The sequence below is a fragment of the Miniopterus schreibersii genome (assembly GCF_964146895.1).
Source record: "Miniopterus schreibersii genome assembly, chromosome: 17".
NCBI classification, from domain to species: domain Eukaryota; kingdom Metazoa; phylum Chordata; class Mammalia; order Chiroptera; family Miniopteridae; genus Miniopterus; species Miniopterus schreibersii.
The window spans coordinates 32,678,736-32,703,390 of record NC_138117.1 but is presented as its reverse complement, the minus strand read 5'-3'; the positions used below and the strand labels follow the sequence as shown (position 1 = coordinate 32,703,390).

The window sequence follows — 24,655 nt, the reverse complement described above, 5'->3', positions numbered from 1 at the left end:
GTTCTGGAGGTAGATGGTTGGGATGGTTGTGCAACAATATGAATGTATTTAATTCCACTGAACTATACTGATCAAGGTAGTTAATTTTATGTTACGTGTATTCTACCACAATAAAAATAATTAGAAAAAATCTAGTATGGCTCCAGTTAAAATATTATACATACAGCAATAAATCACTAGACGTATTTCTGAAAACTTTTATAGCTTCTGGTATGTTTAACTTTACCAGTATGCCTCACCAGTGGAGACTGTAGCATCTCAAAATTAAAATTTATTAAAACTTCTTAACATGTAAAATGTCACAAGAAAAAAAAGTTGATAGAGACGATGAGATATTGTAAAAGGGTATAAAATGAGATAATGGAGAAATAAGCACTGAAATCGTCCTGGAAACAAGATGTGTAATGGTTCTCTAACAAATTACTGTTTATTATTAGAATTATTAGCTCCTTTATTAGAATTCTAGCTCCTTTATTAGAATCAGTAATTAAAAACATTCTAACTTGACATATTTTTACTTCAGGAAATGGTTTGGGTTTTGTTCTTTTGTTTATTTTTATACTAAAACAAAGGTGCCAAAGACTAGCAGCACGGGCGGAGAGCTGTCTCGGCTGAAGACGGAGGTTTTTGTGGTCTTGTGAGGCGCTGAGCAAAGCTGAAGGAGGCTGCGAACCCTTCCACCAGCCGAGGACCACAACAAGGGCCCGTCACAGGACCAGGCCAGGTGAGGACAACTTATTCAGACTTGTCTCTGGTCACTGTTAGATTAGGATCAGCAAGGCGGGAAACTGTCAGTCAAAAGGAAGTAAGTCCTGCTTATCGCTTTTGTCATTCACTCATCAAACATTTATTGAGCACCTACAATGTACTGGGCACCGCCTTAGGGATGCAGAGGTGACTAAGAAATACACACATAAAGTAGCTCAGGGGACAGTGGGAGGTTAACTCATTGCAATACTATGAGAAGAATTCTCTAAGACACTTCTGTTAAAGTGTAGTTGAGTCACATAATAGGGACCCACCAGCTCTGAGCCAGTGTCACAGAGATGCTGGCATTGGATCTGGAAAGATGAGTGCTGCCTTGAGGCTGTGCACACAGGCCGGTATCCTGAGTAGCGTGTGAGGGGCTGTTCTGAGGCTCCAAGCTCATCATTCGAGTGAAGCTGTTTACAAAGGCACAGCGGTTACGAAGGCTTAAGGCGCAAGTCACAAAAACTCAGACACAAAACTCTTTAAATGCTAATGGAATTTATTAATTCACATAATAAGAATTTCAGAAATGAAGTGGTCCCAGTTCCCCCCCCGCTTTGCACCCTGCCATCCTCAGCTTCGGTATTAACCTTGGAGTTGGTAACAAGAAAGCAAACCGTGCAGAGGAGAAGGGAGACCATCCCTCGGGCTCTCTCCCAGGGGTAAGGACATCTTCTAGAAGCCAGAACTTGCCTTTCCGTTGGTCTCATGGGCCAGGATTGATTTCTGGATCCATCAGTGGCAGAGGGAGTGGAGAAAGCGCGGTTCCACTAACGGGAGAACTTTGGCCCACTAGCCCGCGGGCGAGCATGCCGGCTTTCGGGAGGGATGCACGCACACCCAGCCCCCGTCAGGCAAGATCTAGGCCTGTGCTCCTCGCTGGACCGTCACCTCTGAGGACATTTTCCACCAGGAACACACTTATCTCGAGTCCAGGTCTCGGTTTCCTGAAACCGACTCTAGGGTTTCCGCTTCCCGTTTTCCCCTCCAGAAACTTCAATAACTATCCCACGCATAAAGATGTTGCCTTATAAATGCCCTCCTTATGTGTTTTCATCAAAAGAAATTCTTCAGCCTTTTTAAAATATTTGTTTTTTCCACAAAGAGATGGCTTGAATAAATATTTCTTCGAATCGAAGGAATATTTAACACAGACAGATAACAGGATGCAAAAATAGAAACAGACTCATAGATAGAGAGCAGGTTGGCAGCTGTTTTCGGGTGGGCTCCCCGGGGGTGTGTGTGGAGGGATTGAAAAAAAGGAGAAACAATTCTTGGTCAGGGACAACAGTGTGGTGATAGCTGTGGGGAGAGGGTGGGGGGTTAGAGGAGGGTGTAGTGGGGACAAATGGTAATGGACAGAGACTTGACTTGGGACCGTGAACACACAGTGTAGATTATGTATCATAGAATTGTACACCTGAAACATGTATAATTTTGTTAACCAGTGTCACCCCAATCAATTCAATAAAAAGGAAGAAAGTTTAAAATTAAAAAACAAAATAGTGTGAATATTTTTCTAATTTTCCAGCCTCCTTCAAAACAACTGGAGCTTAGAACTGAGATATAAATCCACAGCCTCAGACTACAGGGTGGTGCAGAAGTAGGTTTGCAGTTGTGAGCACTCGAAATGCAATTTATTCTGTATTATTATTTATTAATTATTGTATTATTTTCCATATGAACAACTATAAACCTACTTTTGCCCCACCCTGTATAATCCTTGTTGGTAAACACAATACTTGCAAAGTCTACTTTCATTATTTGGGTTGCAGAAGATGATTTCAGACTTAACTGCACAGAGATTTACATGATCTGCTCCTTTGTCTTTAGAATGCATATATCGAAATACTGTATTTCTCCCCAAAACTTTCCCTCACAATTTCAAGTGGTGTCTTTTAATATTGAGCTTACTTCGTAAGCCTAAAAAATGAATTTTCCAAGCACTTGCTCTCCCTCCTTTGTTGAGCTTGAGTTACAGAACACTAATCAATGGTAATTGTTACGTTTCTTCCTGGTCCACAATTACTCTTGATGAAAAACAATGATAATATTAATAATAGCCCACACCTCACTCCAAGCAAGTGTAGATATTTCAGTTACATTAACTGATATCAGTTCATCAACCCTCAAGGAAGGGAGGGGAGGACATTATTTTAATGAAGAGAGTTCTCAGGCAACATCATCTGTGCAAACAAAACACAGCTGGGGTGCAGCCAAGCAAGGCCGTGGTTGTGTCAGGTGGGAAAACACCCCAATCGGGTGTTCCTCGGATATCTGTCAGGAGATTCCTTCAGAGGTGACTAGGCATTCATTCAAAAGGCTGACCTCCATTGAAAGTTGTTTCCATTCCACGAGTTATACGTATTGGGTGACCCTGGGGGTGTAAATCTCTTTGCTAGAAGCTATAATTGTTGACCTAATTCAACTCCACATGTTAATTTTCTGCACTTTAATTTGGAGGTAGATACAATGAGTCAACTCTGGTGTCTGGACTCTGGTCTTGCTGCTGCCCATTGGCCATTTCAGAAGAGTCACATGACGAAGATGCCTTGTAAATGAAGATGCTGGTAGCACAGTTTCTTTGGCTTCCAGTTGTGAGCGCCTCCTTCAGCAAGCTTTCCACCATGATCGAGCCCTTCCTGGGAACTTGGAAACTGGAATCCAGTGAAAACTTCGAGGAATACTTGGAACAACTGGGTGAGAAATACCATGGCGAGGTTGGGAAACCGGCCATGCATCCTGCGATGGGTTGGGGCTTGTGCTTTACCGTGAGTGCTCCCTCAGCCTCCTCACTCCTTTGCGATCCCAGGGTACGTTCACATGAGATTAACAAAGTTCATGGAGCTACTTTTGCTTTTTTTGTTCCTAGTAATAATTGTCTCTTTTGGGACTATGAGGTTCACATATACCTCTTTGTATTCATCATCCATATATTTTTAATTTATTTTTAAAAAATATGTCTTTATTGATTTCAGAGAGAGGAAAAGAGAGGGAGAGAGAGAGAGAAACATCAGTGATGAAAGAGTCATTGATTGGCTGCCTCCTGCAGGCCCCTGACCGGGAACTGAACCCTGATCTCCTGGATCCTAGGTCGATGCTCAACTGCTGAGCCACGCCTGGCCAGGCCATCATCCATATATTTAAGTCCATTTCTTCTTTTTTTCAAACCTCACCCAAGGATATTTTTTCCATTGCTTTTCAGAGAGAGTGAAAGGGAAAGAGAGAGAGAAACATGGATGTGAGAGAGACGTATCGATCCACTGCCTCCCTCCCTTGCCATGGCCAGGGCTGGGGATCAAGCCTGCAACCCAGGTACATGCCCTTGGCTGGAATTGAACTGGGGACCCTCCAGCCTGGGGGCCGACCCTGTAACCACCGAGCCAAACCAGCCAGGGCTGCATTTATCCTTCATGAAAATATTTGGAAAAATATTTTGAAAATAATCTCTTGATAGAGTTTCTCTTTAGCTTGATCATTTCATCAAATAGCCTTTCACAGCTTCAAATTTATGGACACTAATAACTACCTATAATTAAATTTATCAACTAAATTTGTTTCAAAGTTTGCTCTAAGTTATAACTTCAAAAGAGAGATAATGAACTTTCTAGTGGGTTAATTTTTAGAGTTCTGACATCCGTGAAAGATACATTTAAAACATTATTTTGAAGAATTTCAATTTTTTTATTGGAGAAATGGAACATTTTTCCCCATTAAATGTCTCACCATTGGCTATTTCTCAGAAGTATAAATCCTATCCACCCTTGAGCTCTTACCCAAGTTGCATAAACATCAATTATAGTGGTTTGGGTCTATAGCAACTAAACTATTCTTTACAAATGCTAGAAGAACAGTAATTATTTATCTAATTAAGTAAATTTTAATACTTAATGAAGAGAAACCTCTCCTGCAATAATGAACTGTATATACAGTCAAAGATTTCTTAACTTTTCTTTTTAACTTGGCTGAAACGATCCCTGCATCATAAGAAGTCAAGGTGCTCATAATATAATACTTGTTCCTTTTTCATAATCAGCATTAACTTCTCAGGGACTATCTCTTCATGGATTCATATACTCACCTGTCCTGAGTTTAAGTCTGGGGGCATCTAAGAAACTTGGGGCTTCTGGCAAGAGCAGCATTTGTGCTGACTGGGAGCTGGGCTTAGGCAGAGGCAAGAGGGCATACAGCTGAGCACCTACTACGTGCCACTTACCACCTAAGTCCTTGCACCTCGTCCCCCACACACCCGTGAGGGCAGCCTGTGGCTGTGCGCGCTTGACTATGGACACAATGTGCCCGAGCGGGCGCAGCCGGAGCCCAGCTTTAACCGCTCAGCCTCCTGTCTTCTCGCGCCCTCCGGTCCTGCTGCCCCGCAATCTGAATGGGAAACGGGTTTGATGCCGATACTGAGAGAGGGGTCAGCTCTTCCGCCACCTCCTGCAGGGGCCGACTTTGACCATGGACTGTCCCAACCGGAGCCACAGGCCCGGGTTCTCAGCCAAATGGCCTAGATGGCCACCTCCTCTCTCCTCAGCCGGGTGGGACCGAACCTGCAAGTGAGACAGGAGCTTGAACTCTGCGAGTCATGTTCTTTTAAAGCAGTTCAGGTGCTTTGAAAATTGTATTTCTTGATTTTTTAAGGAAGAGAAAAAAAAAAGTGTTCTAAAATTCTTGGATAATTAGAAAACCTGTGTTTAAGTCTCGTTCTGCTCCTTACCGGATGCCTCACCCAGAATGAGTTTCCTGACCTCTCTGGGACACCGTGTCCTAGTCTCTAAAATGAGGGTCATGACGCCCCTACACCGGCATCTGATCACCTGTAGAAACACTCATTTTAGATGAGGCGCAGGCTCAAAAAGTGAGGCTAGCTCTGCAAAATGACAGGTAGAATTACTAGACACCCCCCCGGCTGGAGGGCCTGGCTCCATGCAGCCGTCACAGAGAGCACTGAAGAAGTCACAGCCTGTCACCCCAAACTTCAAGCGGGGAGGCAGCCATTCGTTTTCAGGTGCTTCCCAAGTGACAGCAGGCGCTTCCTCCTAACCGTCCTAAGAAGCGCTGCTGCCCTCTCGGCCCGCAGGGGTGCCCGTCACCATCCGGCACCTGGCTGCCCTCGAGAAGCCGAAGCTCAGCATCAGCGCCCGCGCGGGGAAGGTGAGCATCAGAACGGAGACCTCCTTCAAGAACTTCGAGATCTCCTTCAGGCTCGGGGAGGAGTTCGACGAAACCACGGCGGACAACCGGAAGGTGAAGGTGAGGACCAAACTGTCCTGGGGTTTCCCAGTCGGGGAAAACTAGAAGGTGGTTGGGCGAGGTCTGTTTATATCTAATTTCATTAATTATCAGGTCATTCCGGGCTTGTTTTTGTTCATTCATGTTGCACATCTCCAAAGTCGATCTTTTTGCAAATTATTCTGATGATTGACAGGGCCAAAAAGTTTAACATGTTTTCCCTTTTTTTCTGGTCTCTCTTTGCCATTGTATAAAGAAAGCATATAGCCCTGGCCAGTGTTGCTCAGTGGTTAAGCACCTGCCTGTGTACCGAAGAGTCACAGGTTCGATTTCCAGTCAAGGGCACGTACCTGGGTTGTAGGTTTGAGCCCTGACCCCGGTTGGGGTGCACGTGGGAGGAAACGAATCAACGTGTCTCTCTCCCACTGATGTTTCTGTCTCTCTGTCTCTGTCTCTGTTTCTGTCTCTCCTCCTCCCCTACTCCCTCTCCCTCACTCCCCGCCTTCCACTTTCTAAAAAATATCGTCAGGTGAGGATTAACAAAAAAATTTTGTAAAAGTTTTGTTTATCTTCATCTGAGGATATTTTTTTCAGTTATTTTTTTTGGAAAAAGTGGAAGGGAGGGCAGGAGGGAGAGAGAGAAACATCAATGTGAGAGAAACACATTGATTGGTTGCCTCTCACACATGCCCTGACCAGGGCCAAGGATTGACCCTACAACCCAGTTACATGCCCTTGACTAGGAATCGAACCTGTGATCCTTGGGTGCCTGGGCCAACACTCTAACCACTGAGTGACACCGGCCAGGGCAAAAAAAATTTTTTAAATCATATAGAAGAAAACAATTGCGTACAAGTCTTTTGGGTATGGTTTGTGTGTGGAGGGGAGTGTTAATTGAGCAACCTCTGGAAACTTCTCTAGTTTGATGGTATTAAATTATAACAAGCACTGAGGTGAGGATTTTGGAGGAAAAAATTTCAAAAATAGAAATTAAAGTGTAGCCTTGTGTAGTTTAGAATGTAGTGAATCGCTTTTCCTAACTGATTCCTTTATGTATGTATAGAGCATCATAACGTTAGTTAACGGCTCACTGGTCCATGTCCAAAAATGGCTCGACAAAGAGACAGCAATCACAAGACAAATTGTACATGGGAAAATGATAGCGGTGAGTTTTCTGTAAATGGGACTTTTTAGATGTTCCTATTTGAAACAGGCCTCTCGAGTGACTCGGTCGCTCGGTCTGCACCCTGATTCTCAGGTCTGGGGAAGAGGGGTGGAGCAAGCTTAACCTGCCAGCTTCCAGCTCTAACAGACCCCTCTTTGCTTTTAGACACATACCATGAACAAGGTTGTCAGCACGAGAGTCTTCAAAAAGGTGTGAAGAAGGCATGTGCATCAGTGAAAACGCCTCACTAACAGAAAATGGGGGCTTGCAGAAGATACGCCCCAGGCCAGTGATTTAAGAATTGCTTAATATAAATGTGCTCAATAAAAGCATCAAATTAGGTGCAGTTTCGGAGTTGTGTGATATTGAGAGTTAGGGACAATCTGATAAACTGGTGGGGCCTGTGGTGTGATCGCAGGGGCACCAGCGTCCTCTTTGTCCCCTGCCCACCTGACTTCCACAGGCCTGCAGATCCCTCCAGGGGACCTGGTCCATGTAGGTTCAGGTATGTGTCAAATGATGCCTTGTGGAAATTCATGTGACCTCCAAGTGGGAAACATTGGAATCACTGGGACCTGCTTTGGGCAGCGCAGAGGCTGAAAACCAGCATGGCTGGCTTTTTATTTTTGCAGAAGGCTGGCCCTGCTTAAAGTGGTTAGGATGAATGGACGGACGGATGGATGGATGGTTGGAGAGATAAACAGAGAAATAGGTAGATAACAAAACAGAGCCAGGACATTATATGCTGTGTTTGAATTTCAACCACATTTCATCTCATGGCACATATAAACTAATTACTGAAATTCTGTGGCACATCAATTATAATTTTTGCGTATCTGACACAAAAAAATAGGTATAAGTTTCATTCATTCACACTGAACAGCTATTGTGTTTGCTGTTGTCATTTTTTAATTTGACAATCTAAGGGAAAAGAGGTCGGTGCCCCCCGCTGAATAGTGAGGTATTGCACCTTTAAAAAATTCCTTGGGCACAGCTGTTGAAAATCACTGTTATAGAAGAACATTTAAAAACAATTATTGTTGCCCGGCCAGCGTGGCTCAGCTGTTGAGCATCGACCTAGGATCCAGGAGATCGAGGTTCGATTCCCAGTCAGGGCACATGCCCCGTTGCGGGCTCGATCCCCAGGAGGGGGCGTGCAGGAGGCAGCCGATCAATGACTCTCATCATTGATGTTTCTATCTCGCCCTCTCCCTTCCTCTTTCTGAAATCATTAAAAACACACACCAGTTATTGTCTTAGTTACCCATAAACCCGTGTAAAAGAACCAGGCTAGTGCATCTGCCACCACTGTTTACAACACAGACTTTGCAGAATGACATTTCATTAAATGCCAGCCCTGAGTTTTGAAAAGTTCAGGAAGAAAGTAATTGTTGGAACTACAAAAAGTCCCTTAATAGTTTCACCAAGTACTGTTGCTAGGAAGTACTCTCAGGGCTTAAGCAAAACCTAGTACTACAGGTAAAATGAAAGGGTAAAGCCTATAAAACTGAGGGTATTTGTAGCAGTGGGAGGAGGAAAGAATTATGTAAGTGTTGTGTTGCACCTTAAAGATAGGTAATAGTTGGCTAAAATAAATCTGGAGTTGTGTTTAATGTGTGCTAAAATGTAATGTCCATGTCCTTCGTCATCTAGCCTGGGTGAGAAGTGACACTGCAAAGGAGCACTATCAGAGGTTACACCGGGACAACAGGCACAGACTGGACCGTCCCAGGCATGCTGGGGGGTAAGGAGGAAACTGGGGTACGCACAGGACTGAGCATGGGCTTGGGGGGAACTGAACCCTCACAAGGAGAGCAGCTAGGGCTGTCAGGTGAGGCCCTGGAGACCTCTGGGCACATAGCAGTGCACCTGAAGTGACAGGCCACACAGCTGCCAGAGGTGAGCAACGACGGTGACCCCCACAAGACCTGTCCCTGTCCTTCCCTAAAGGACTCAAGTGTGTACGAGATGTAACCACGCTTGCTCTCCAGGGGTCAAGAGGCTTTCAACCCCCAAGGTAGTGTCCTGTGCAGAAAAGGGACCGGGGACCAACACCTCCTTAATTAGAGGACAGGGGCCTTCACAACACCTCAGAGCAGGGTGGGGGTGTGATCCGCAGCCATCAGGGAGAAGATCTGACTCTAACAAGCACTGGGCACTTACTCATTTAAATCCTTGGCTTTACAGAGGTATAATTAAGAAAGGAATAATGCAGGTGTGAATTTTCAAGACTTATTTCTCTTCTCATAAATGTGACAGCTCAAAGTACAGAGCCCAAACGAGAAACAAAATCCTGATGTTGGGCCTCTAGTAGGTGGTGTCAAACATGCCACCCCCTAGGAAATCATTCATTCAACAAGCTGTGACTCAGCTGCACTGTCCCGGGAGCTGGGACAGGAAATGAGTTAGAGTGACGTTCACAGCTGCCTTCTGATGACACAAGTAGCAGGGACATCACGAAACCCTACTGCCTTTATTTTTAATCTCAGTCAAATCATGTCAAAATGTCTGTAAGAAAAAAATTCATTGAAGTGCATATTTAGACTCATTAGTCTTTATTAAGAACTTACTTTTATGAGATCGGTCCTTGGCGTATCTGACTTGCCTGCAGAAGTCATTACCTATCTGTGAGTAAATGATAACACGTCACATTTATCAAGTTGTATCAGATTTATCATCTATCCATAAGTAAACGATGAAATGTCAATTTTATCAAGTTGTTTTGGAAATAACTCTTCATTATAGTGAGTTGAGCAATAAAAAGTCATTATTTACTCATTTTCCAAAGGGTTTGAAAAAAGGAAATGAGAGTAGCTTTTATAAGCCACACAGGAAAATATATTTTATTTTTGAACATTTTGTTGTGAATAACTTAATAGTAAATCATTATATTTAAAAAACACACTGATGTTTGCAAAAAAACTATTAATTATCCAAAGATCAATCATACTAAAACCATGATTAATACTGATATTAATCTTTTTGCTACCCGATACTATTTAGTAACTCACTGACAAAATAATTTTTGAACATTCTTAGTGTACAGATAGCTGTGTGAGCCTGAAACGAGCAGCTTAACCACGGAACTTTCCCCTTTGCAAAATGAAGAGATCTGCTTCACAGGGCCGTGGGAGGGTTGAAGGCCTTGTGCAGTGGCCAGTGCAGGAAATCCTTCATCTTCTCATCTTTTTTTCTTTTTTTTAATCCTCCCTGGAGGATATGTTTAATATATATATTGGGTTGTCCCTTTTCTTCCCTAAAGAACTCAAGTGTGTATAGATAGATGATAGAGATAGATGATAGATAGATAGATGATAGATAGATAGATAGATAGATAGATAGATAGATAGATAGATAGATAGATAGATAGATAGAGAGATATCGATGTGCCAGAGAAACATGGGCCCGTTGCCTCCCGCACGTGTCCCCACTGGGGATTGAACCTCCAACCTAGGTTATACTAACCACATAATTGCAATGGTTATGGCACAGCTGTGGCACTGGCGACCTGAGCCCTGGAGGCCAGCAATTCTACCTGTCATGAGCAAATTGATCACAGGATGTTTTTGCGGCTGTGAAGAGTGCCAACCTGAGTACTAAATATGTAAACCCTGGTAATATCAGCTGTCTGGGCCAGTGTGGAAAAGCTGCTAGGAAAAGTCATGGCAGCAACTAGGTATTATTCCCAAGAGCAACACTTCTATTCGAGGTGGTTTTACATTTGCTCCCCCTGGTCACAGACTGGGTCTCTGTTGACTGTGGTAGCCTGGGTGCCTCAGCTCTTGACTTTTACCTCTCGATTTCTTTTTAAATATATATTTTTTGTTGATTTCAGAGAGAGGAAGAGAGAGATGGAAACATCAATGATGGAGCCATTGATCAGCTGCCTCCTGCGTGCCCCCTGCTAGGGATCGAGCCCGCAACCCAGGCATGTGCCCTGACAGGGAATTGAACTGCGATCTCCTGGATCCTAGGTAGATGCTCAACCACTGAGCCACACCGGCTGGGCTCCTATCTTGATTTTTGAGCAGAGAATGAGTGTCTCTATCCAGTCCTGGTGATGTCAGGATCGCCTACCTTTGGCCAGGGCCTCTGCACAGATGCATAGGAGGAGCAGTGCAAAATACTGGTCCGGCGTCTAGGCACTGGGGAACAGCACCAGGTTCAAATCCTGCCTCTCTTAAGTTGTGGGAACAAGTTACCTAACCACTATGAGCTCCACTTTTCTCTTTGGTAAAATGCTTATTATAATAGTACCTAACTCCTGGAATTGTTGCAGATTACAGGAAATAATGCATATTAGTCACTTAGCACAGTGACTGGCCCACAGGGAGCTCTCTGTATACATTAGTACTATTCTAATAGAAAATTCGTTCTCTTTATATAACTGTAGATTTATTTTAAAGAACTTAAAGTTTCTGTATTAACTAAGAACCTCCCTAATTTGGGCTCCAGGTCTTTTTTAGATGACAGCCTTTGCTGGGCCCAAGGAGCACGTTGCAGCTATTCTTGCCCCGTGTGAATCCGGACTCTGTCTCTGCTCTAACACACTGGCTGTGTGTGCCGCCTACTCTGCCCGCCTGAATATGTGAGCTATGCCGAGCCTCCCTCACCTATGACTACGCTCTCACACTGCTTCTGGCTTTTCTCTCCCACAGCAGAGTGGAGGCGGTCATCACAATATCAGGGACATTCCCCCTCTTTCTTCTCTTTCAATAAGAGTTCTTAATTTGCAGAGTCAGGATTGAGAACGACAAAGATGCCTGAACACACACACACACGCACATACACACACACATGCCTTCATTCATTCATGCTCAGATAATTTAGTTCAGTATAGGACTCAATTCATGGAGTCTTTCCTGAAGCATTAAGGACCTAAGCACTTCTTAAAAATGTAAGACTGACCAACATTTTTTTTGAAAGTTCAAATAGTACTCTCATTGATTTTTATAAAAAATTTTGGAGATGAAAGGAAACATTATGTGACGTTTTCTTTTGTGCTAATGGATGACTGACGAGCCATTCATCGCCCTGGCCTGACGGCCTTTCCCCACTGGGTCTCTGTGGGAGTCGCATGCTATGGGCTTCTTTGAAAAGCATCTTCTGAGGCCCCAGCATTTCACTGGAGTCTCCTGGATCTCATGCGAACTGGACTGAGCTTTCATCCAGCGCAATGAGCAACAGATTTGTGGGCACCTGGAAGCTCGTCTCCAGTGAGCACTTCGATGGCTACATGAAAGCTCTGGGTAAGACAGGCTCTTTCTTCTGGTTCCGAAGGCTCTTTTGGAGAAAGCTGTGTGACTACTGCCTTCTAACGCCTTTTCTAGGAGTCTGGGGGCAGTTTGCACAGGCTGAAGTGCAGTCCTCTTCTGAGATTGATCTTCTCTTGTGTCAGTCAGATCATTTGTTTGCATTTTGTTTGTGGCAATTTTAATAGATTTTAACCTACACAAGAGTTGCTTAAATGCACGGAACTCCCACAATTTCCAAAGGCAGTTTCATATCATTAGGGCTTTGGGTTCAGACCTGCAGGAAAGAAATCTTAGAAGTTTAGTCAACCCATTCCCTGGCTTTCCTGAAAGCTAGTTTTATAACAACTAAAGTGCTCATAATATAAGGAGTTGAAGATCCTTAAGTTAAAATTTTGATGTTTAGCTAAACTATAAGTTTTCTCTCTCTACCTATAGGTTGTCTGTTATTATGTAATCATGTAAATAGTTTATAGAAACAAAATGCATTAAAGCAGGATGCTCACAGCCTAAGGAAGTTACTGAGACAAAAAGAATTGGGTTGTGGTGGTGAATTCAAACTCAGTTACACCAACATTAGGCTCTCCTGGAGTTGGAGCTGTGGATGGAGATGGACAATCCAGTTATCAGTTACATCAACTTTATTTGACACTATTTCTAGAGAATGTTTCATAGATATGAGCCCAGTAAATGGGAAGAGTCTGGACATTCCCAGAACTGTATAAATCTAAGAGACAGCGATGCCAATGACCTCAGGTTGCCCTGGTTTTCAAAGTGCTTGTAGCATCACTTACCTGTTCAGAATGCAATGAGAAAGGTTCTGTTTAAAGATAAAATGCACAAAATCCTGTCATGTTCCCAGGAAAACTATGAGACCTTACGGGGATCGATCCTTACTAGCAGATTCGTTAAATGTATGGATTTCACTTTACAGCTAAAGAAGCAGCAAAATATAAGAAAGTCTCAACAAAAGACTCCCTAATTCTGTCATTTTTAACTTTTAGAGTGCATAGGAACACTTGGGGGGTTGGTAAAATGTAGATTCTCAGGCTCTACTGTAGAAATTTAGTATGAAAAACATTGCCCTAAATTGCATAAGACAACAAGATTAATCAGAATTAGAAAAAAAGAGTACAGTTCACAATTCTTTATTAGGTCTAACTCTTCCCTTCTTATTTAATATATATCTGGGCATAGGGGTTGGCAAAAGTAGGTTTACAGTTGTAGTAAAAATGAATAATACATTAATAAATAATACAAGAATAAACTTTTTGCTTCGTGTACACACAACTGTAAACCTACTTTTGCCCACCTGTGTGTGTGTGTGTGTATTACATACTAGTTGTTCTTTCATATATTTTTGATATATTTCTCTCATTTGACATTTCTTTTTTTTCCATGTATTTCTATAATCTTGGATACTAATAATAATACCCGAGTCTAATTTTATTTTGTTTTTCAAATGCAGAAATATTTAAAAAAATATTTTATTTACTTATTAACATTTGGAATGATCCAGGTCGTGAAGGGAGATGGATTGTTTTTTTCCTACCCACTAGATTTAAGGGCAGCAATAAAATTTCGGAAATGAGATTCAATCTGGGATGTGGGGGAATTCTTTTCTATATTCACAATATGTTACTAAGGGAGAAAAGTCATGGAACAATGTGTATATGTTATCATATCATTTAAAAATATATCTATAACATATGTACAAACTAAAATGTCTGTACTAGTCCATACAGAACTATATAGTGATTTTCAGTGGAGCATGGGGTTGGAGGTGGATGACTTGCATGATTCAGGCTGAACGCTTTTATCTTTCAAATTTGCAGATGTTACTTTTATAATAACAGAACTTAAAATACTCAAGTCCATGGCATGCGTTTCCATTAGGAGATGAAATCTGGGAGGAGGTCCTTAGTAGTGATGACACTATCTGCCATCTACACACCAGAGGCACATCTGAGCCCAGAATGTGGCCTACGGTCTCTCTGGGTCAACACAATTCTAATACTACCTTGATTTTCAGGTGTGGGGCTAGCCACCAGAAAACTGGGAAATTTGGCCAAACCCAGAGTGATCATCAGTAAGAAAGGGGATATGATAACCATAAGGACTGAAAGCACCTTTAAAAATACAGAGATCTCCTTCAAGCTAGGCCAGGAATTTGAAGAAACCACAGCTGACAACCGGAAAACAAAGGTAAAGTTCAATGTTTCTCTTCAAAGTCTCCAGCTTGAGAGAAAATTACTCCTGCTAGTGTTGAGAGGGCAGATTGCTTCGTTCTGTTGGAAAAGAATGGCCTGTAGGGACCTCTCTTATGAAAAGGATTCAGTGCTGAATAAACTGCTTCTTTAATCACCAATGGCCAAGCAAGTCAGTTATGTGAACTTGTCTTTGCAGAGCATCGTAACCTTGGAGAGAGGCTCACTGAATCAAGTGCAGAAATGGGATGGCAAAGAGACCACAATAAAGAGGAAGTTGGTGGATGGGAAAATGGTAGTGGTAAGAAGATCTTTACTTCTAAACCAGAAATAATGTCACTTAAATAGAGAAATTGGTTCTATTATTTTCAAACTATTATTTTTTTTCTTTGCAATCCCATAAGAATGGCTGAGTGAAGTAAGAGTTAATAACTTGGGTGATATTTAAACTATCAAGAGTTTGAGTTTAGGTTTGAGAATTTAGAACTAAGAAAGCCTACTTGTTATTTTAGAAATGATAGTAAAGTTAGAGTGTATGGAGCCCAGCCGGTGTGGCTCAGCGGTTGAGCACCGACCTATGATCCAGGAGATGTAGGTTCAATTCTCCGTCAATGCCCGGGTTGCAGGCTCCATCCCCAGCAGGGGGCGTGCAGGAGACTTTCTCTCATCATTGATGTTTCTCGCTCTTTCTTTCTCCCTTCCTCTCTCTGAAATCAATTAAAAAAAAAAAAGTGTATGGATAGATCCCACTAGCTGGGACTCACAGAGAGAAAAGTAAGTCTAAGTTCTAAAAGCAAAACAAACCTGAAAGGCTCCGCTGTAGAGTGTTGGTGGCTATCTAAGCATTTTGTTTTCAAGAATCCGTTGTAACTTGGACTAAACCGAGTCAATAATTGAAGCCGAGCTCATTGGAGGCCTCTCCAGTCGGCAGATGAGAAAGATGACAAAGGTTACGTGAGATGACCTCTAACGATTTTTTAAAGGTTTAGGTTCTGTGCTTACTAATTAACACATACATTGACTATACATAGATTCGCACAGTGTTTTGAATGTCTCTTCCTTTAGGACAGAGGCTCCTCCTGGCCGCACAATAGATTTAAGTGAGGAGCGAGAATCAACTTGGGGGCCCCAACACAGACCAAACCTTTTGGGGGAGGAGGAGCCATCGCTCAGTATTTTTAAATCTTCCCCAGACAATACAAATGTGCAGATAATTTTGAAAACCATTGTTTTGGTAGATTCAAAAGCATGCAAATTATGCATAAAATGTTGCCACTGTGTTTTACGTATTTATTTACTTATTTTGACACTCAATGTCATTTTGAAGTAGTTTCAGGTGTACAGCATAGAAAGAGTTGTCATTTTAAAAGGATTCTCCTGCCGTAGCATAGATCAACTTCAAAACTGTTTGTCCTAGTGGCCACGACTAAATTATTGAAGATTTACATGCTGATATTTTAATCTTTTCTAAGTTTAATCTCATGAGATTGTTTTTATGTTTTCAATTTCTGTTATTGCTACAAATTTGCTGTCCTTTCGTTTGAGCTTTAGATATTCAGTTGATCTCTCTCTTTTTTTTTTGAGGAATGTAAGATGAAAGGCGTGGTCTGCACCAGGATTTATGAGAAGGTCTGAGAAAACCGATTCCTCATTGAACTGATATTTGCTCAGTAAATGTTGAAAATCAGCTGTTTCCATGGGCAGAGTCTGGCTACACTGGTTTGCTTGTTCTTGCTGTTGTCTAAATAGATCAGATAGGCAAAGGCCTCCACTGAGGACTAATTTACAATTCAGTATTATTTAAATATTTTCAATTTGCATGCATATCTTTGCTCTATCAAAGTATGCAGATTAGCCTGACCTAAATAGTTGATAATGTCATTTAATTATTTGTAGAATTCTAACCTGTTTTGTATTTCGTAAACTTGCAAATGATAATAAAAGGAAGCAAACATACTGACCAGGGGTAGCAAACGCAAATGCCTTCAGAGGCTGGGAGAGTAATGACAGAGGAGGAGCAGAAGTGAGGCAATCTAGAAGGAGCTGTTTCAAAACAAGGATTCTGGTTTCAGCTAAACAGGCAGCCTCTACTCTACTCCAGCCAGTTTTTTAAAATTGAAGTTTAACTTATAGACAGGGAAATGCACAGATATTAAAGGTAGAGTTCAGTCCGTCGTGACAAACTCATGCACCCATGTAACTCCCATCCTGATCAAGACATAGTACATTTTCTCAATCCCAGAATGTTTTCCCAGGCTCCTTCCCAGTTAATGTCCTGCCCTGTCCCGCCTCCAACAAAAGCAAACAGTGATTTAGTTTCTATCCCCATAAATTCATTTTGCCTATTCTCCAACTTCATATAAATAGACTCATATGTGTCCTTTTGTTTGCCTTCAACTCAGCATGCTTTTGAAATTCATCCATATTGTTGCGTGAAGCAGTAACACATTTCTGTGTATTGCTGAGCAGGATTCCATTGCATGAATGTATCAGAGATTATTTCTCCCTTATTCTCTTAAAACAGTTGGGCTGTTTCCAGTTTTTGGCAATGATAAACAAAGCTCCTATAAACATTCTTATACAAGGCTGTAGACACACGAGAGCCTTTCTCTTGGATAAATTACTGGGCGTGAAATTACTGTGTCCAATTGGTTTTGACAGGCAGGAATAGGGGACCACTGTGTTCAGATAATAATGAGACTATTTCATATGTGTACATGGTTGAGCATATTGATGTTAGGAGCCAGAATTTTCCCTCTGGAAGAAGAAACATACAACTATGGAATGGGGGAAGTAAGAACTATGTGAAAATGGACTGGAATAGATGCAAATTCATGGTTTCTAAGGCATATGCTTGTGTGTGTGTGTATAATTGGACATGCATACCTGCATGCATTTATGTGTGTATGTATATATGTGTCATGTGTATGTATCCAGTCATCCCCCCTTAGCCTTGAGGGATATGTTCCAAGACCCCCAGTAGATGCCCGAAGCTATGATAGTGCCAAGCCCTATATATGCTATGTATTTTCCCCCTGTACATACATGCCTATGATGAAGTCTAATTTGTAAATTAGGCATAGTAAGACAGTAACTCCAATAACTACCAATAAAATAGAACAATTATAACAACATACTCTAGTAAATGTTATGTGAATGTGGTCTCTCTCTCTCTCTAAGTATCTTATTTTGTGTACTCACCTTTTCACTAAAAGGAAGCACTTTGTGGCTTCTTTTTGGCATATCCAAATTGCCAGCACCACTACTCTTGCGTTTTGGGGCCGTTATTAAGTAAAATCAAGGCTGTTTGAACACAACAAACCCTGCGATCTGATAACCCAGATGGCTACTCAGTGACTACGAGGCCGGGAGCCTCAAGAAGAAGAGTCACAGCCCAGGCTGGGCAGGGCAGAATGGCAGGAGGTTCCATCCCGCTACTCAGAACCGCAGGGAATTTAAAACTTATGAATTGTTTTATTTCTGAAATTTTTCATTTAATATTTTTGGACCCGAGTTGACTGCAGGTAACTGACGGAAACCACAGAAAGTGAATCCGTGGATGAGAGAGACTTAATGTAGGTGTACACATGCACGTGCATTTCCTAGCTTTATCTGCCCAAAGAGCTTAGAAACAAAGACGCCTCAGTAGGAATGAGTACACCTAGTGCCCAAGGGTCTAACTTCATGCCCACTAAAATAAAGGAGGATTCCTTGGAACAATGGCTGATTCCAATGGGAGGTAGAGCAGGGACAACCTGAGCCTAAAATATCTTGTTATGCCAGAAAGTAAGGATGTGTTTCAAATAAATAATTGAGATCTGTCACCCAACTATGTGAGTGAGCTTGCAGGTGCTTCCATTGGCCCGGACTGGGATAAATAGAGAAAAGTCATCAATTATAAACCACTGGGGAAAAATAAGAATCTGTGAGTACATACTGGAAGGAGAGAGAGAAAAAGAGGGGAAGGAGGAGGAATTACCTTCCTTACTGTAGGATGCAGTGGGCTCACTGATAAAAGTGGAAGAAGCGCTGCAATTGGGAAATGATGATTTTTCAACCATCACAGTAAATAGTGGCTCAGGTAAGAATTATCAATGGATGTTAAAGCTAGAGGGGAATTCTGATTAGGAACAGGATATTAGGTTGGTCCTAAAGTATCTCCACACAGATTGCTTATTAGTTGCAAGGGAAAAATAGCAACTGTGCAGTGGGAAAACTGGACGACCTCTTGACCGGCTAATTGACATTAACCTTGCAAATGACGGGCGGAAGAAAAACATGTGGCTTCCAATGTGATCCCCTGAGAAGGAAGTGACATCACTTATGCAGCATTCTGGCCTGGAATCTATGTCTGGGTCTAATCGTGAGGAAACAGCAGACAAATTCCAAATGAGGAATGTTCTATTAAAAGGGGGGAAGGGGGTGTTGGTTGAATTGTTCAAAAATGTCAATGTCACAGAAGACAAAGAAAGGCTCTGGGGAAATGTTCCACATTAAAGGATATTAAAAGTACATGACAACTAAATTCAGTAGGTGATTCTAGACTGGACCCTGTGCTACAGATACAATTAACATTCCAAAGGACTATATTAGATTTACCGGCAAGTTGGAATAAAGATGGCAAATTAGGTTAGAAGTCTACTGTGATTACGTAAGACAATATCCCCATTCTTGGGAAATATACACTGAAGTATTTGGGGGTAATGGTCCCTATGTGTGCAATTTACTCTCAAAAATTTAAGAAAAAAAAAATCATTGTGTGTGTACACAAATTATATACATACATCCAGAAAGAGAGCAATTGATAGAGCAAATGGGATAAAATATAACAATACATGGATCTAGGTAAAAGCTATGTTTTCTTTGACTTAGTCTGACTCTTGAAACTTTTCTGCAAATTTGAAGTTATTTCCAAAAAGAATTTAGGAAAATAAAAGCTGCACTTGGCAAGTCCTTCTGGGCTTTTGGTCAACATGTGTCTGGGAGCATCATAATCCAGGTGTGGTTTATTTTTTTGTCTACAGCCAGATAAAGCCATAAAAAAGAAAGTTTCAAAACCACTGACATTTTTAGTGGTTTTGGGTAATAAGACTGTCTGTACAATGTATTCCTCAGTAAATACAATTGTTTTCTACAAAAATCATGGGTACATTTTGCTTTCATAGCAGGAAACATGGCACTCCACTGATAGTGAGAAAGATAACATAATTATTTCAGCAGGTGATACATACTGCTAGATTTGAAAAAGATTTTCAAACAACTGGAAAGGTAGGGATGGGCGGTGACTGCAGAGTTATGCAGTATTCAAAAATAGTGTCAGAATAACTTCAATTCTCTAGGTCTTTTTGGCAGTCAAACTGCCTAGTTCAAATTCCAGTTTGCTACTTACTAACTGTGCATCATTGGACAAGTTACTTTACCTCTCTGCCCCTGAGTTCCTTCATCTGTCAAGATGGGATAGTAATAGAACACACCTCAGAGTTGTGAGTAATAAATAAGTTGATATACATGAAGAGCTTAGAACAGTGCTTGGTGCACGAGAAGCATGATAGATTCTTGTGTTATTATTTTTTATCTAGTAATGTGCATGATATTCAAATAGGTCATTTTAGTCAACCTCAAAATGCAGAGACCTGCACAAGATCTCAGAGCTTTTCATTTGCAGACCAAATTTATTAAGAATATTATTTACACAAAGTAAAAACAATCAAGAAACCTATTAAGATGGATCCATAGAAAGCTTATAAACATTGCTATATAACTCTGTCAATCTAAGCAACTTTTAAAACTGGCAATTGATGAGTATCTACTGCAACCTAAGTAAGTACATTTAACCCCCAAAGTATAAGTAACTTATCTGATGTCAATCAGATAGTGATTGGCATGCCTACTTGGTGTAGTTCTCTTAGAAGCAGTGGTGTGCCGAGCTGGCTTAAACAGTTCCATGGGAGTTAACTGTTAGATTTTTAGGAATGTGGCATGTTGGTTGTCAAACCATTGGTAGCTTGAAATCAGCCACGATGGGAGAATTTACACTAGGGAAATAGGCAAAATACAACTGATTAAGGCTTTGTCTCTTGAGGATAAGGTTTGAAACACTTACTAGCACACTGCTCCCTAGAAGAAGCATAGTACTTGAATTTTACTAATGATAGTCTTAGTTTCATATTGATCACATATTCCTAATATTTTACTAAAGAGTTACTTTGTAATTTATTAAAAAGTCACTCCTGCTTAGGTTTTAAGATTATTTCTTCTAAACCAGGTGGCACCTCTCTAAGTATGGCTACACAGTAGAATCATCTGAAAGTTTTTAAACAACCCAACACCAAGATTACACCACAGACCCATTGAGTCATAATCTATGAGTGATGGGTGAGACCCAGGCACCAATGTTTTTCTTGAAACATCTGAGGTGAGTCCAATCTATGGCCAGTTTGAGAACCACTGTGCCAAGCCTTCCAAAGTTAGAAATTTAACATAAGCTATTATCATGTTGCTATCAATTAACATGGAGTGAAAAGTCATCAAAGTCAAGAGTACCTAATGTCCCCAGCATGACACTAAGTAACAGTAGGTAGTGAAAATACTACCATAAAGTCAACCCAGATGTAATCAAGTCCTTTGTTTAGGAGAGCAAGTGTTTACCTCTTATCTTTGTCATTTCCATGGGAGACAACCCAATTAGCCATTATATGTGACATATGGAAAAGTGAAGATTTAAAAATAGCAAAATTGACCCTGGCTGGTGTGGCTCAGTTGTTTGAGAGCCGGCCCATGCGGGGACAGGTTGCTGATTCCATTCCGGTCAGAGCACATGCCCAGGTTGTGCGCTTGATCCCCAGGAGGGGGCGTGCAGGAGGCAGCCAAGCTGTTTTTCCCATTGATGTTAATCTCTCCCTCTCCCTTCCTCTCTCTCTCAAATCAATAAAAACGTATTTTTTAAAAAAAATCATAAAAGACAGATCAATCTATGAATTACTAATATGATTCAGATTTATTTCTACATGTAACATGGAGTATAAGTCAGATCTACCATTTTCAGCTATACACTCTGTATAGAATTCACGCTGATTTTAGATTTTTTAAGTGGTTGACAGGAGTGCAAAAACATTTGGGTGGAGAGGACACAGGAATCATCAGAAAAGCACAGACTGAAGCTCCTTTCAGTTCCCTGCGTACTCCTAAGCTGCATTTAGAGCTCATTAAATCTAGAATTCCTCCCGGACTCATCAGAGGTCTGCGCAGCCATCCTGCTGACTTGTCTTGTTTTGCTGATTCAGCTGTGGGTGATAGCTTTTAATCAGACCGGTCCACACTCAGCAAATGTCTACACCGAAGCATCTGCCTCCTTTTGGGTCAAAACTCTCAGCAGACAGTGGGTGAGACGGAGAGAAGGCATTTGAAATAACTCCCCAGGTAAACATTGGAGAAACTCTCAGGTACACAGAAAGGAACATACATCTACCCCAATGAAAGAGGCTCTCCTCCATGGGGAAGGCACAAAGAAGGCAGGAGTGTCACATATCCAGCTGGGTCTTCATAACAGAACTTAAATCAGCCTTTCCCCAAGGACCGCTGTGTGGCTCAGCAGGGCCCCACTGCAGGCGAATGACCTGCCCTGCCCTTGTGGTCACAGACTAGGACGCCCAAGGGGCTTAATGCAAAGGAGTGTCTTACCTGCCTGGCTGGCAGTCTCTTCGCTAACCATGACCAAGCCTCAGGGCTCCATAAGTGCGTGGGAAATCTTCCTGGGTTGAAAGAAGACACCTGTTAGCTTCCAATTTCTGGTACAGCAGGAACCCTTATGACACTCAGCATGGGTCTTTTCTGTTTTCACTAAATTATATCGATCTGGGAAGCCTCTTAAGTACAAAGGTCAAATTCTGCTTTTTCTGTTTTAAATAGTCCACATGCTTAGTAAAAGGCATTAACTGAGAGTCTGAAGAAGAATGTTGGACCAATAGCAATATATATTTTAAATGTTTAAAGAAGAATTTAATTAAAACATACACCTGCAGGCTTTCCTAAAGTACATTACTTGCTAACAAATGTATTTAATTAATAGGGTAGGTTCTGGAAATAAATCCTTTTTATAGAACAATACAGAATAAGTTGTGTTAGCTGGTACTTTCCCATGTTTTAAAAATATTATTTTCTTTTATGTCTATAGCCAAGAATCAGAGGGAGCAAAGGAAAGATTTCTTTCTGCTACTGCCTTAGAGTTTAGAGAAATTTGGGTGCAAATAACGTGACAGCACCCACCCTTCTTTGGGAAGTCGCAGCTCCTGTGTAGCTCAGATGACCTGGTTCCCTCATGCCCAACAAACCAAACCTCTTCCTCTAGTGACCCTGTATTAACACTGTTAAAAGATAAACATTGTTAAAAGATATTTGAGCACAATAAGATTTGGATCTGGTAGCCCCCAAACTGGAGGTGGTTAGAAGTGCCCCACCCACAGGGGCTCAGGGAGAGACTTTGTAGAGAAGGGGTGGAAGCAAAGTAGGGAAATGATTTGATTGGCATTTGCCTCACTTGGAAAAGCCCAGTGGCTGTTTGTGACTGGTTGTCTTTAGGGTTTGATTTATTAACCATGAGGCATTTACAAGCTTAGGGTGTAGTTTGCTTCCATAGGCTGCTAAGGCATTCGAATCACCTCAGTCTAATGTCCTTGCATAATTTTATAACATACTATGTGGAATAAAGAAGGGAGAAAACATAATTTAAAGTGGACTGAAATATTTTTTAAATAGTTCTTTGGGGGAAACTTGTGAAAAAATGTATGTCACTTCTTTTAAGTTACATAAAAATCAACTTCAATAAACATTAACTTTTCTACTTCACTTTGCCTTTGTAATAAATGTTAAATAATATTTATTGAGCTTTTACTATAAGCTAGGAATTATTCTAAGTGCATTATATACGTAATTCTATTTTATTCTTACAATAACCTTTAAGTAGGTCCTTTTAAAAAACTCCATTTTACAGATAGGGCAAGTGAGGCACAGAGTGGTTAGGACCTTGTTCAAGGTCATACAACTGGTAAATAGCAGATCTGGAACTTGAATCAGGTAAGTTCCCTTAAAGCCAGTGCTCATGACCACCATGTATACAGCCAAATGCCAGATTTCCCTCACTTGCTCATCAAATATGATTATTAAATTGCATTTTTAGTGAATTTAAGCTAAGCCGAACTATTAAATTAGCTTAAATAACAAGCTGAGCTATTAAAACCACTTACTTTAAAAATGTTATGTTGTTTGTCCTGCTGTTTCATGTCTAGGGACTTAGTTTAAGGAAATGTGCAAGTGAGAAGATCAAAGAAAAAGCGAATTTTTTCAAACATTTGTGTGCATTTATATAACAGCATATTTAAAATAGTGACGTAGATCTATCTTATTGACAAGGAAAGATGACCTCAACATATTACTGGGTGAAGAAAGGTTATAGAATAACCTACAGTTTTATATCATTTTGGGAATAAATATGTATATATAGTGATTATACTTACTAATAAATATTTATTAACTGTTTAGTCATGCACTAAGTTACATGTTTTGTGTATTCATGTAAATCTCAAAAACAACTATGAGGGATAGGCACTATTTTTGTTCCTATTTTACAGATGAGGGAAAAGTGAAAGACTGAATTACTTGCCCCAAAATGTGAACAAAGCAGTGTCTTTACAGTGCTCACCAAAAAGTGATTCTTTCTGGGTGATGGGATTTGGGGGAACTTAAGCATAGTTTTCTGTATTTTAAATTTTCCCCAAATGCATATTAATTGTTGATATAGCAGAAAAAAGTTTTTGTTTTGAGGAGAAAGCTTTTTTTGCTGCTGTGAATCCTCACTCGAGGATATTTTTTCCATTGATTTTTAGAGGGGGGAGGGGAGGGAGGGAGGAGGGAGAGAGAGAGAGAGAGAAACATCGATGTGAGATTGGTTGCCTCCCGAACGCACTCTGACAGGGCTGGGGATCGAACCTGCAACCCAGGTACGTGCCCTTGACCGGGAATCAAACCGGAGATCCTTCAGTGCTCAGGCC

At 41.3% G+C, this 24,655-nt stretch overlaps 2 protein-coding genes across 2 annotated transcripts; both read left to right on the top strand.

The window, feature by feature from the left end:
- Nucleotides 1-590: 590 nt before the first annotated feature.
- Nucleotides 591-7,495, top strand: LOC308546887 (fatty acid-binding protein 9-like). Its single transcript, XM_081116386.1, has 5 exons — nt 591-724; nt 3,218-3,450; nt 5,834-6,006; nt 7,049-7,150; nt 7,316-7,495. The coding sequence occupies exons 2-5, from the start codon at nt 3,309-3,311 to the stop codon at nt 7,364-7,366; spliced, it is 468 nt and encodes a 155-aa protein (XP_080972512.1). The 5' UTR covers nt 591-724; nt 3,218-3,308; the 3' UTR covers nt 7,367-7,495.
- A 4,743-nt stretch (nt 7,496-12,238) lies between these two features.
- On the top strand, nt 12,239-17,743 carry LOC308546889 (myelin P2 protein). The gene is made up of 4 exons (XM_081116388.1): nt 12,239-12,399; nt 14,435-14,607; nt 14,809-14,910; nt 16,194-17,743. Exons 1-4 carry the CDS (start codon nt 12,327-12,329, stop codon nt 16,242-16,244), a joined length of 399 nt encoding a protein of 132 aa, XP_080972514.1. The 5' UTR covers nt 12,239-12,326; the 3' UTR covers nt 16,245-17,743.
- The last annotated feature ends 6,912 nt before the right edge of the window (nt 17,744-24,655 follow it).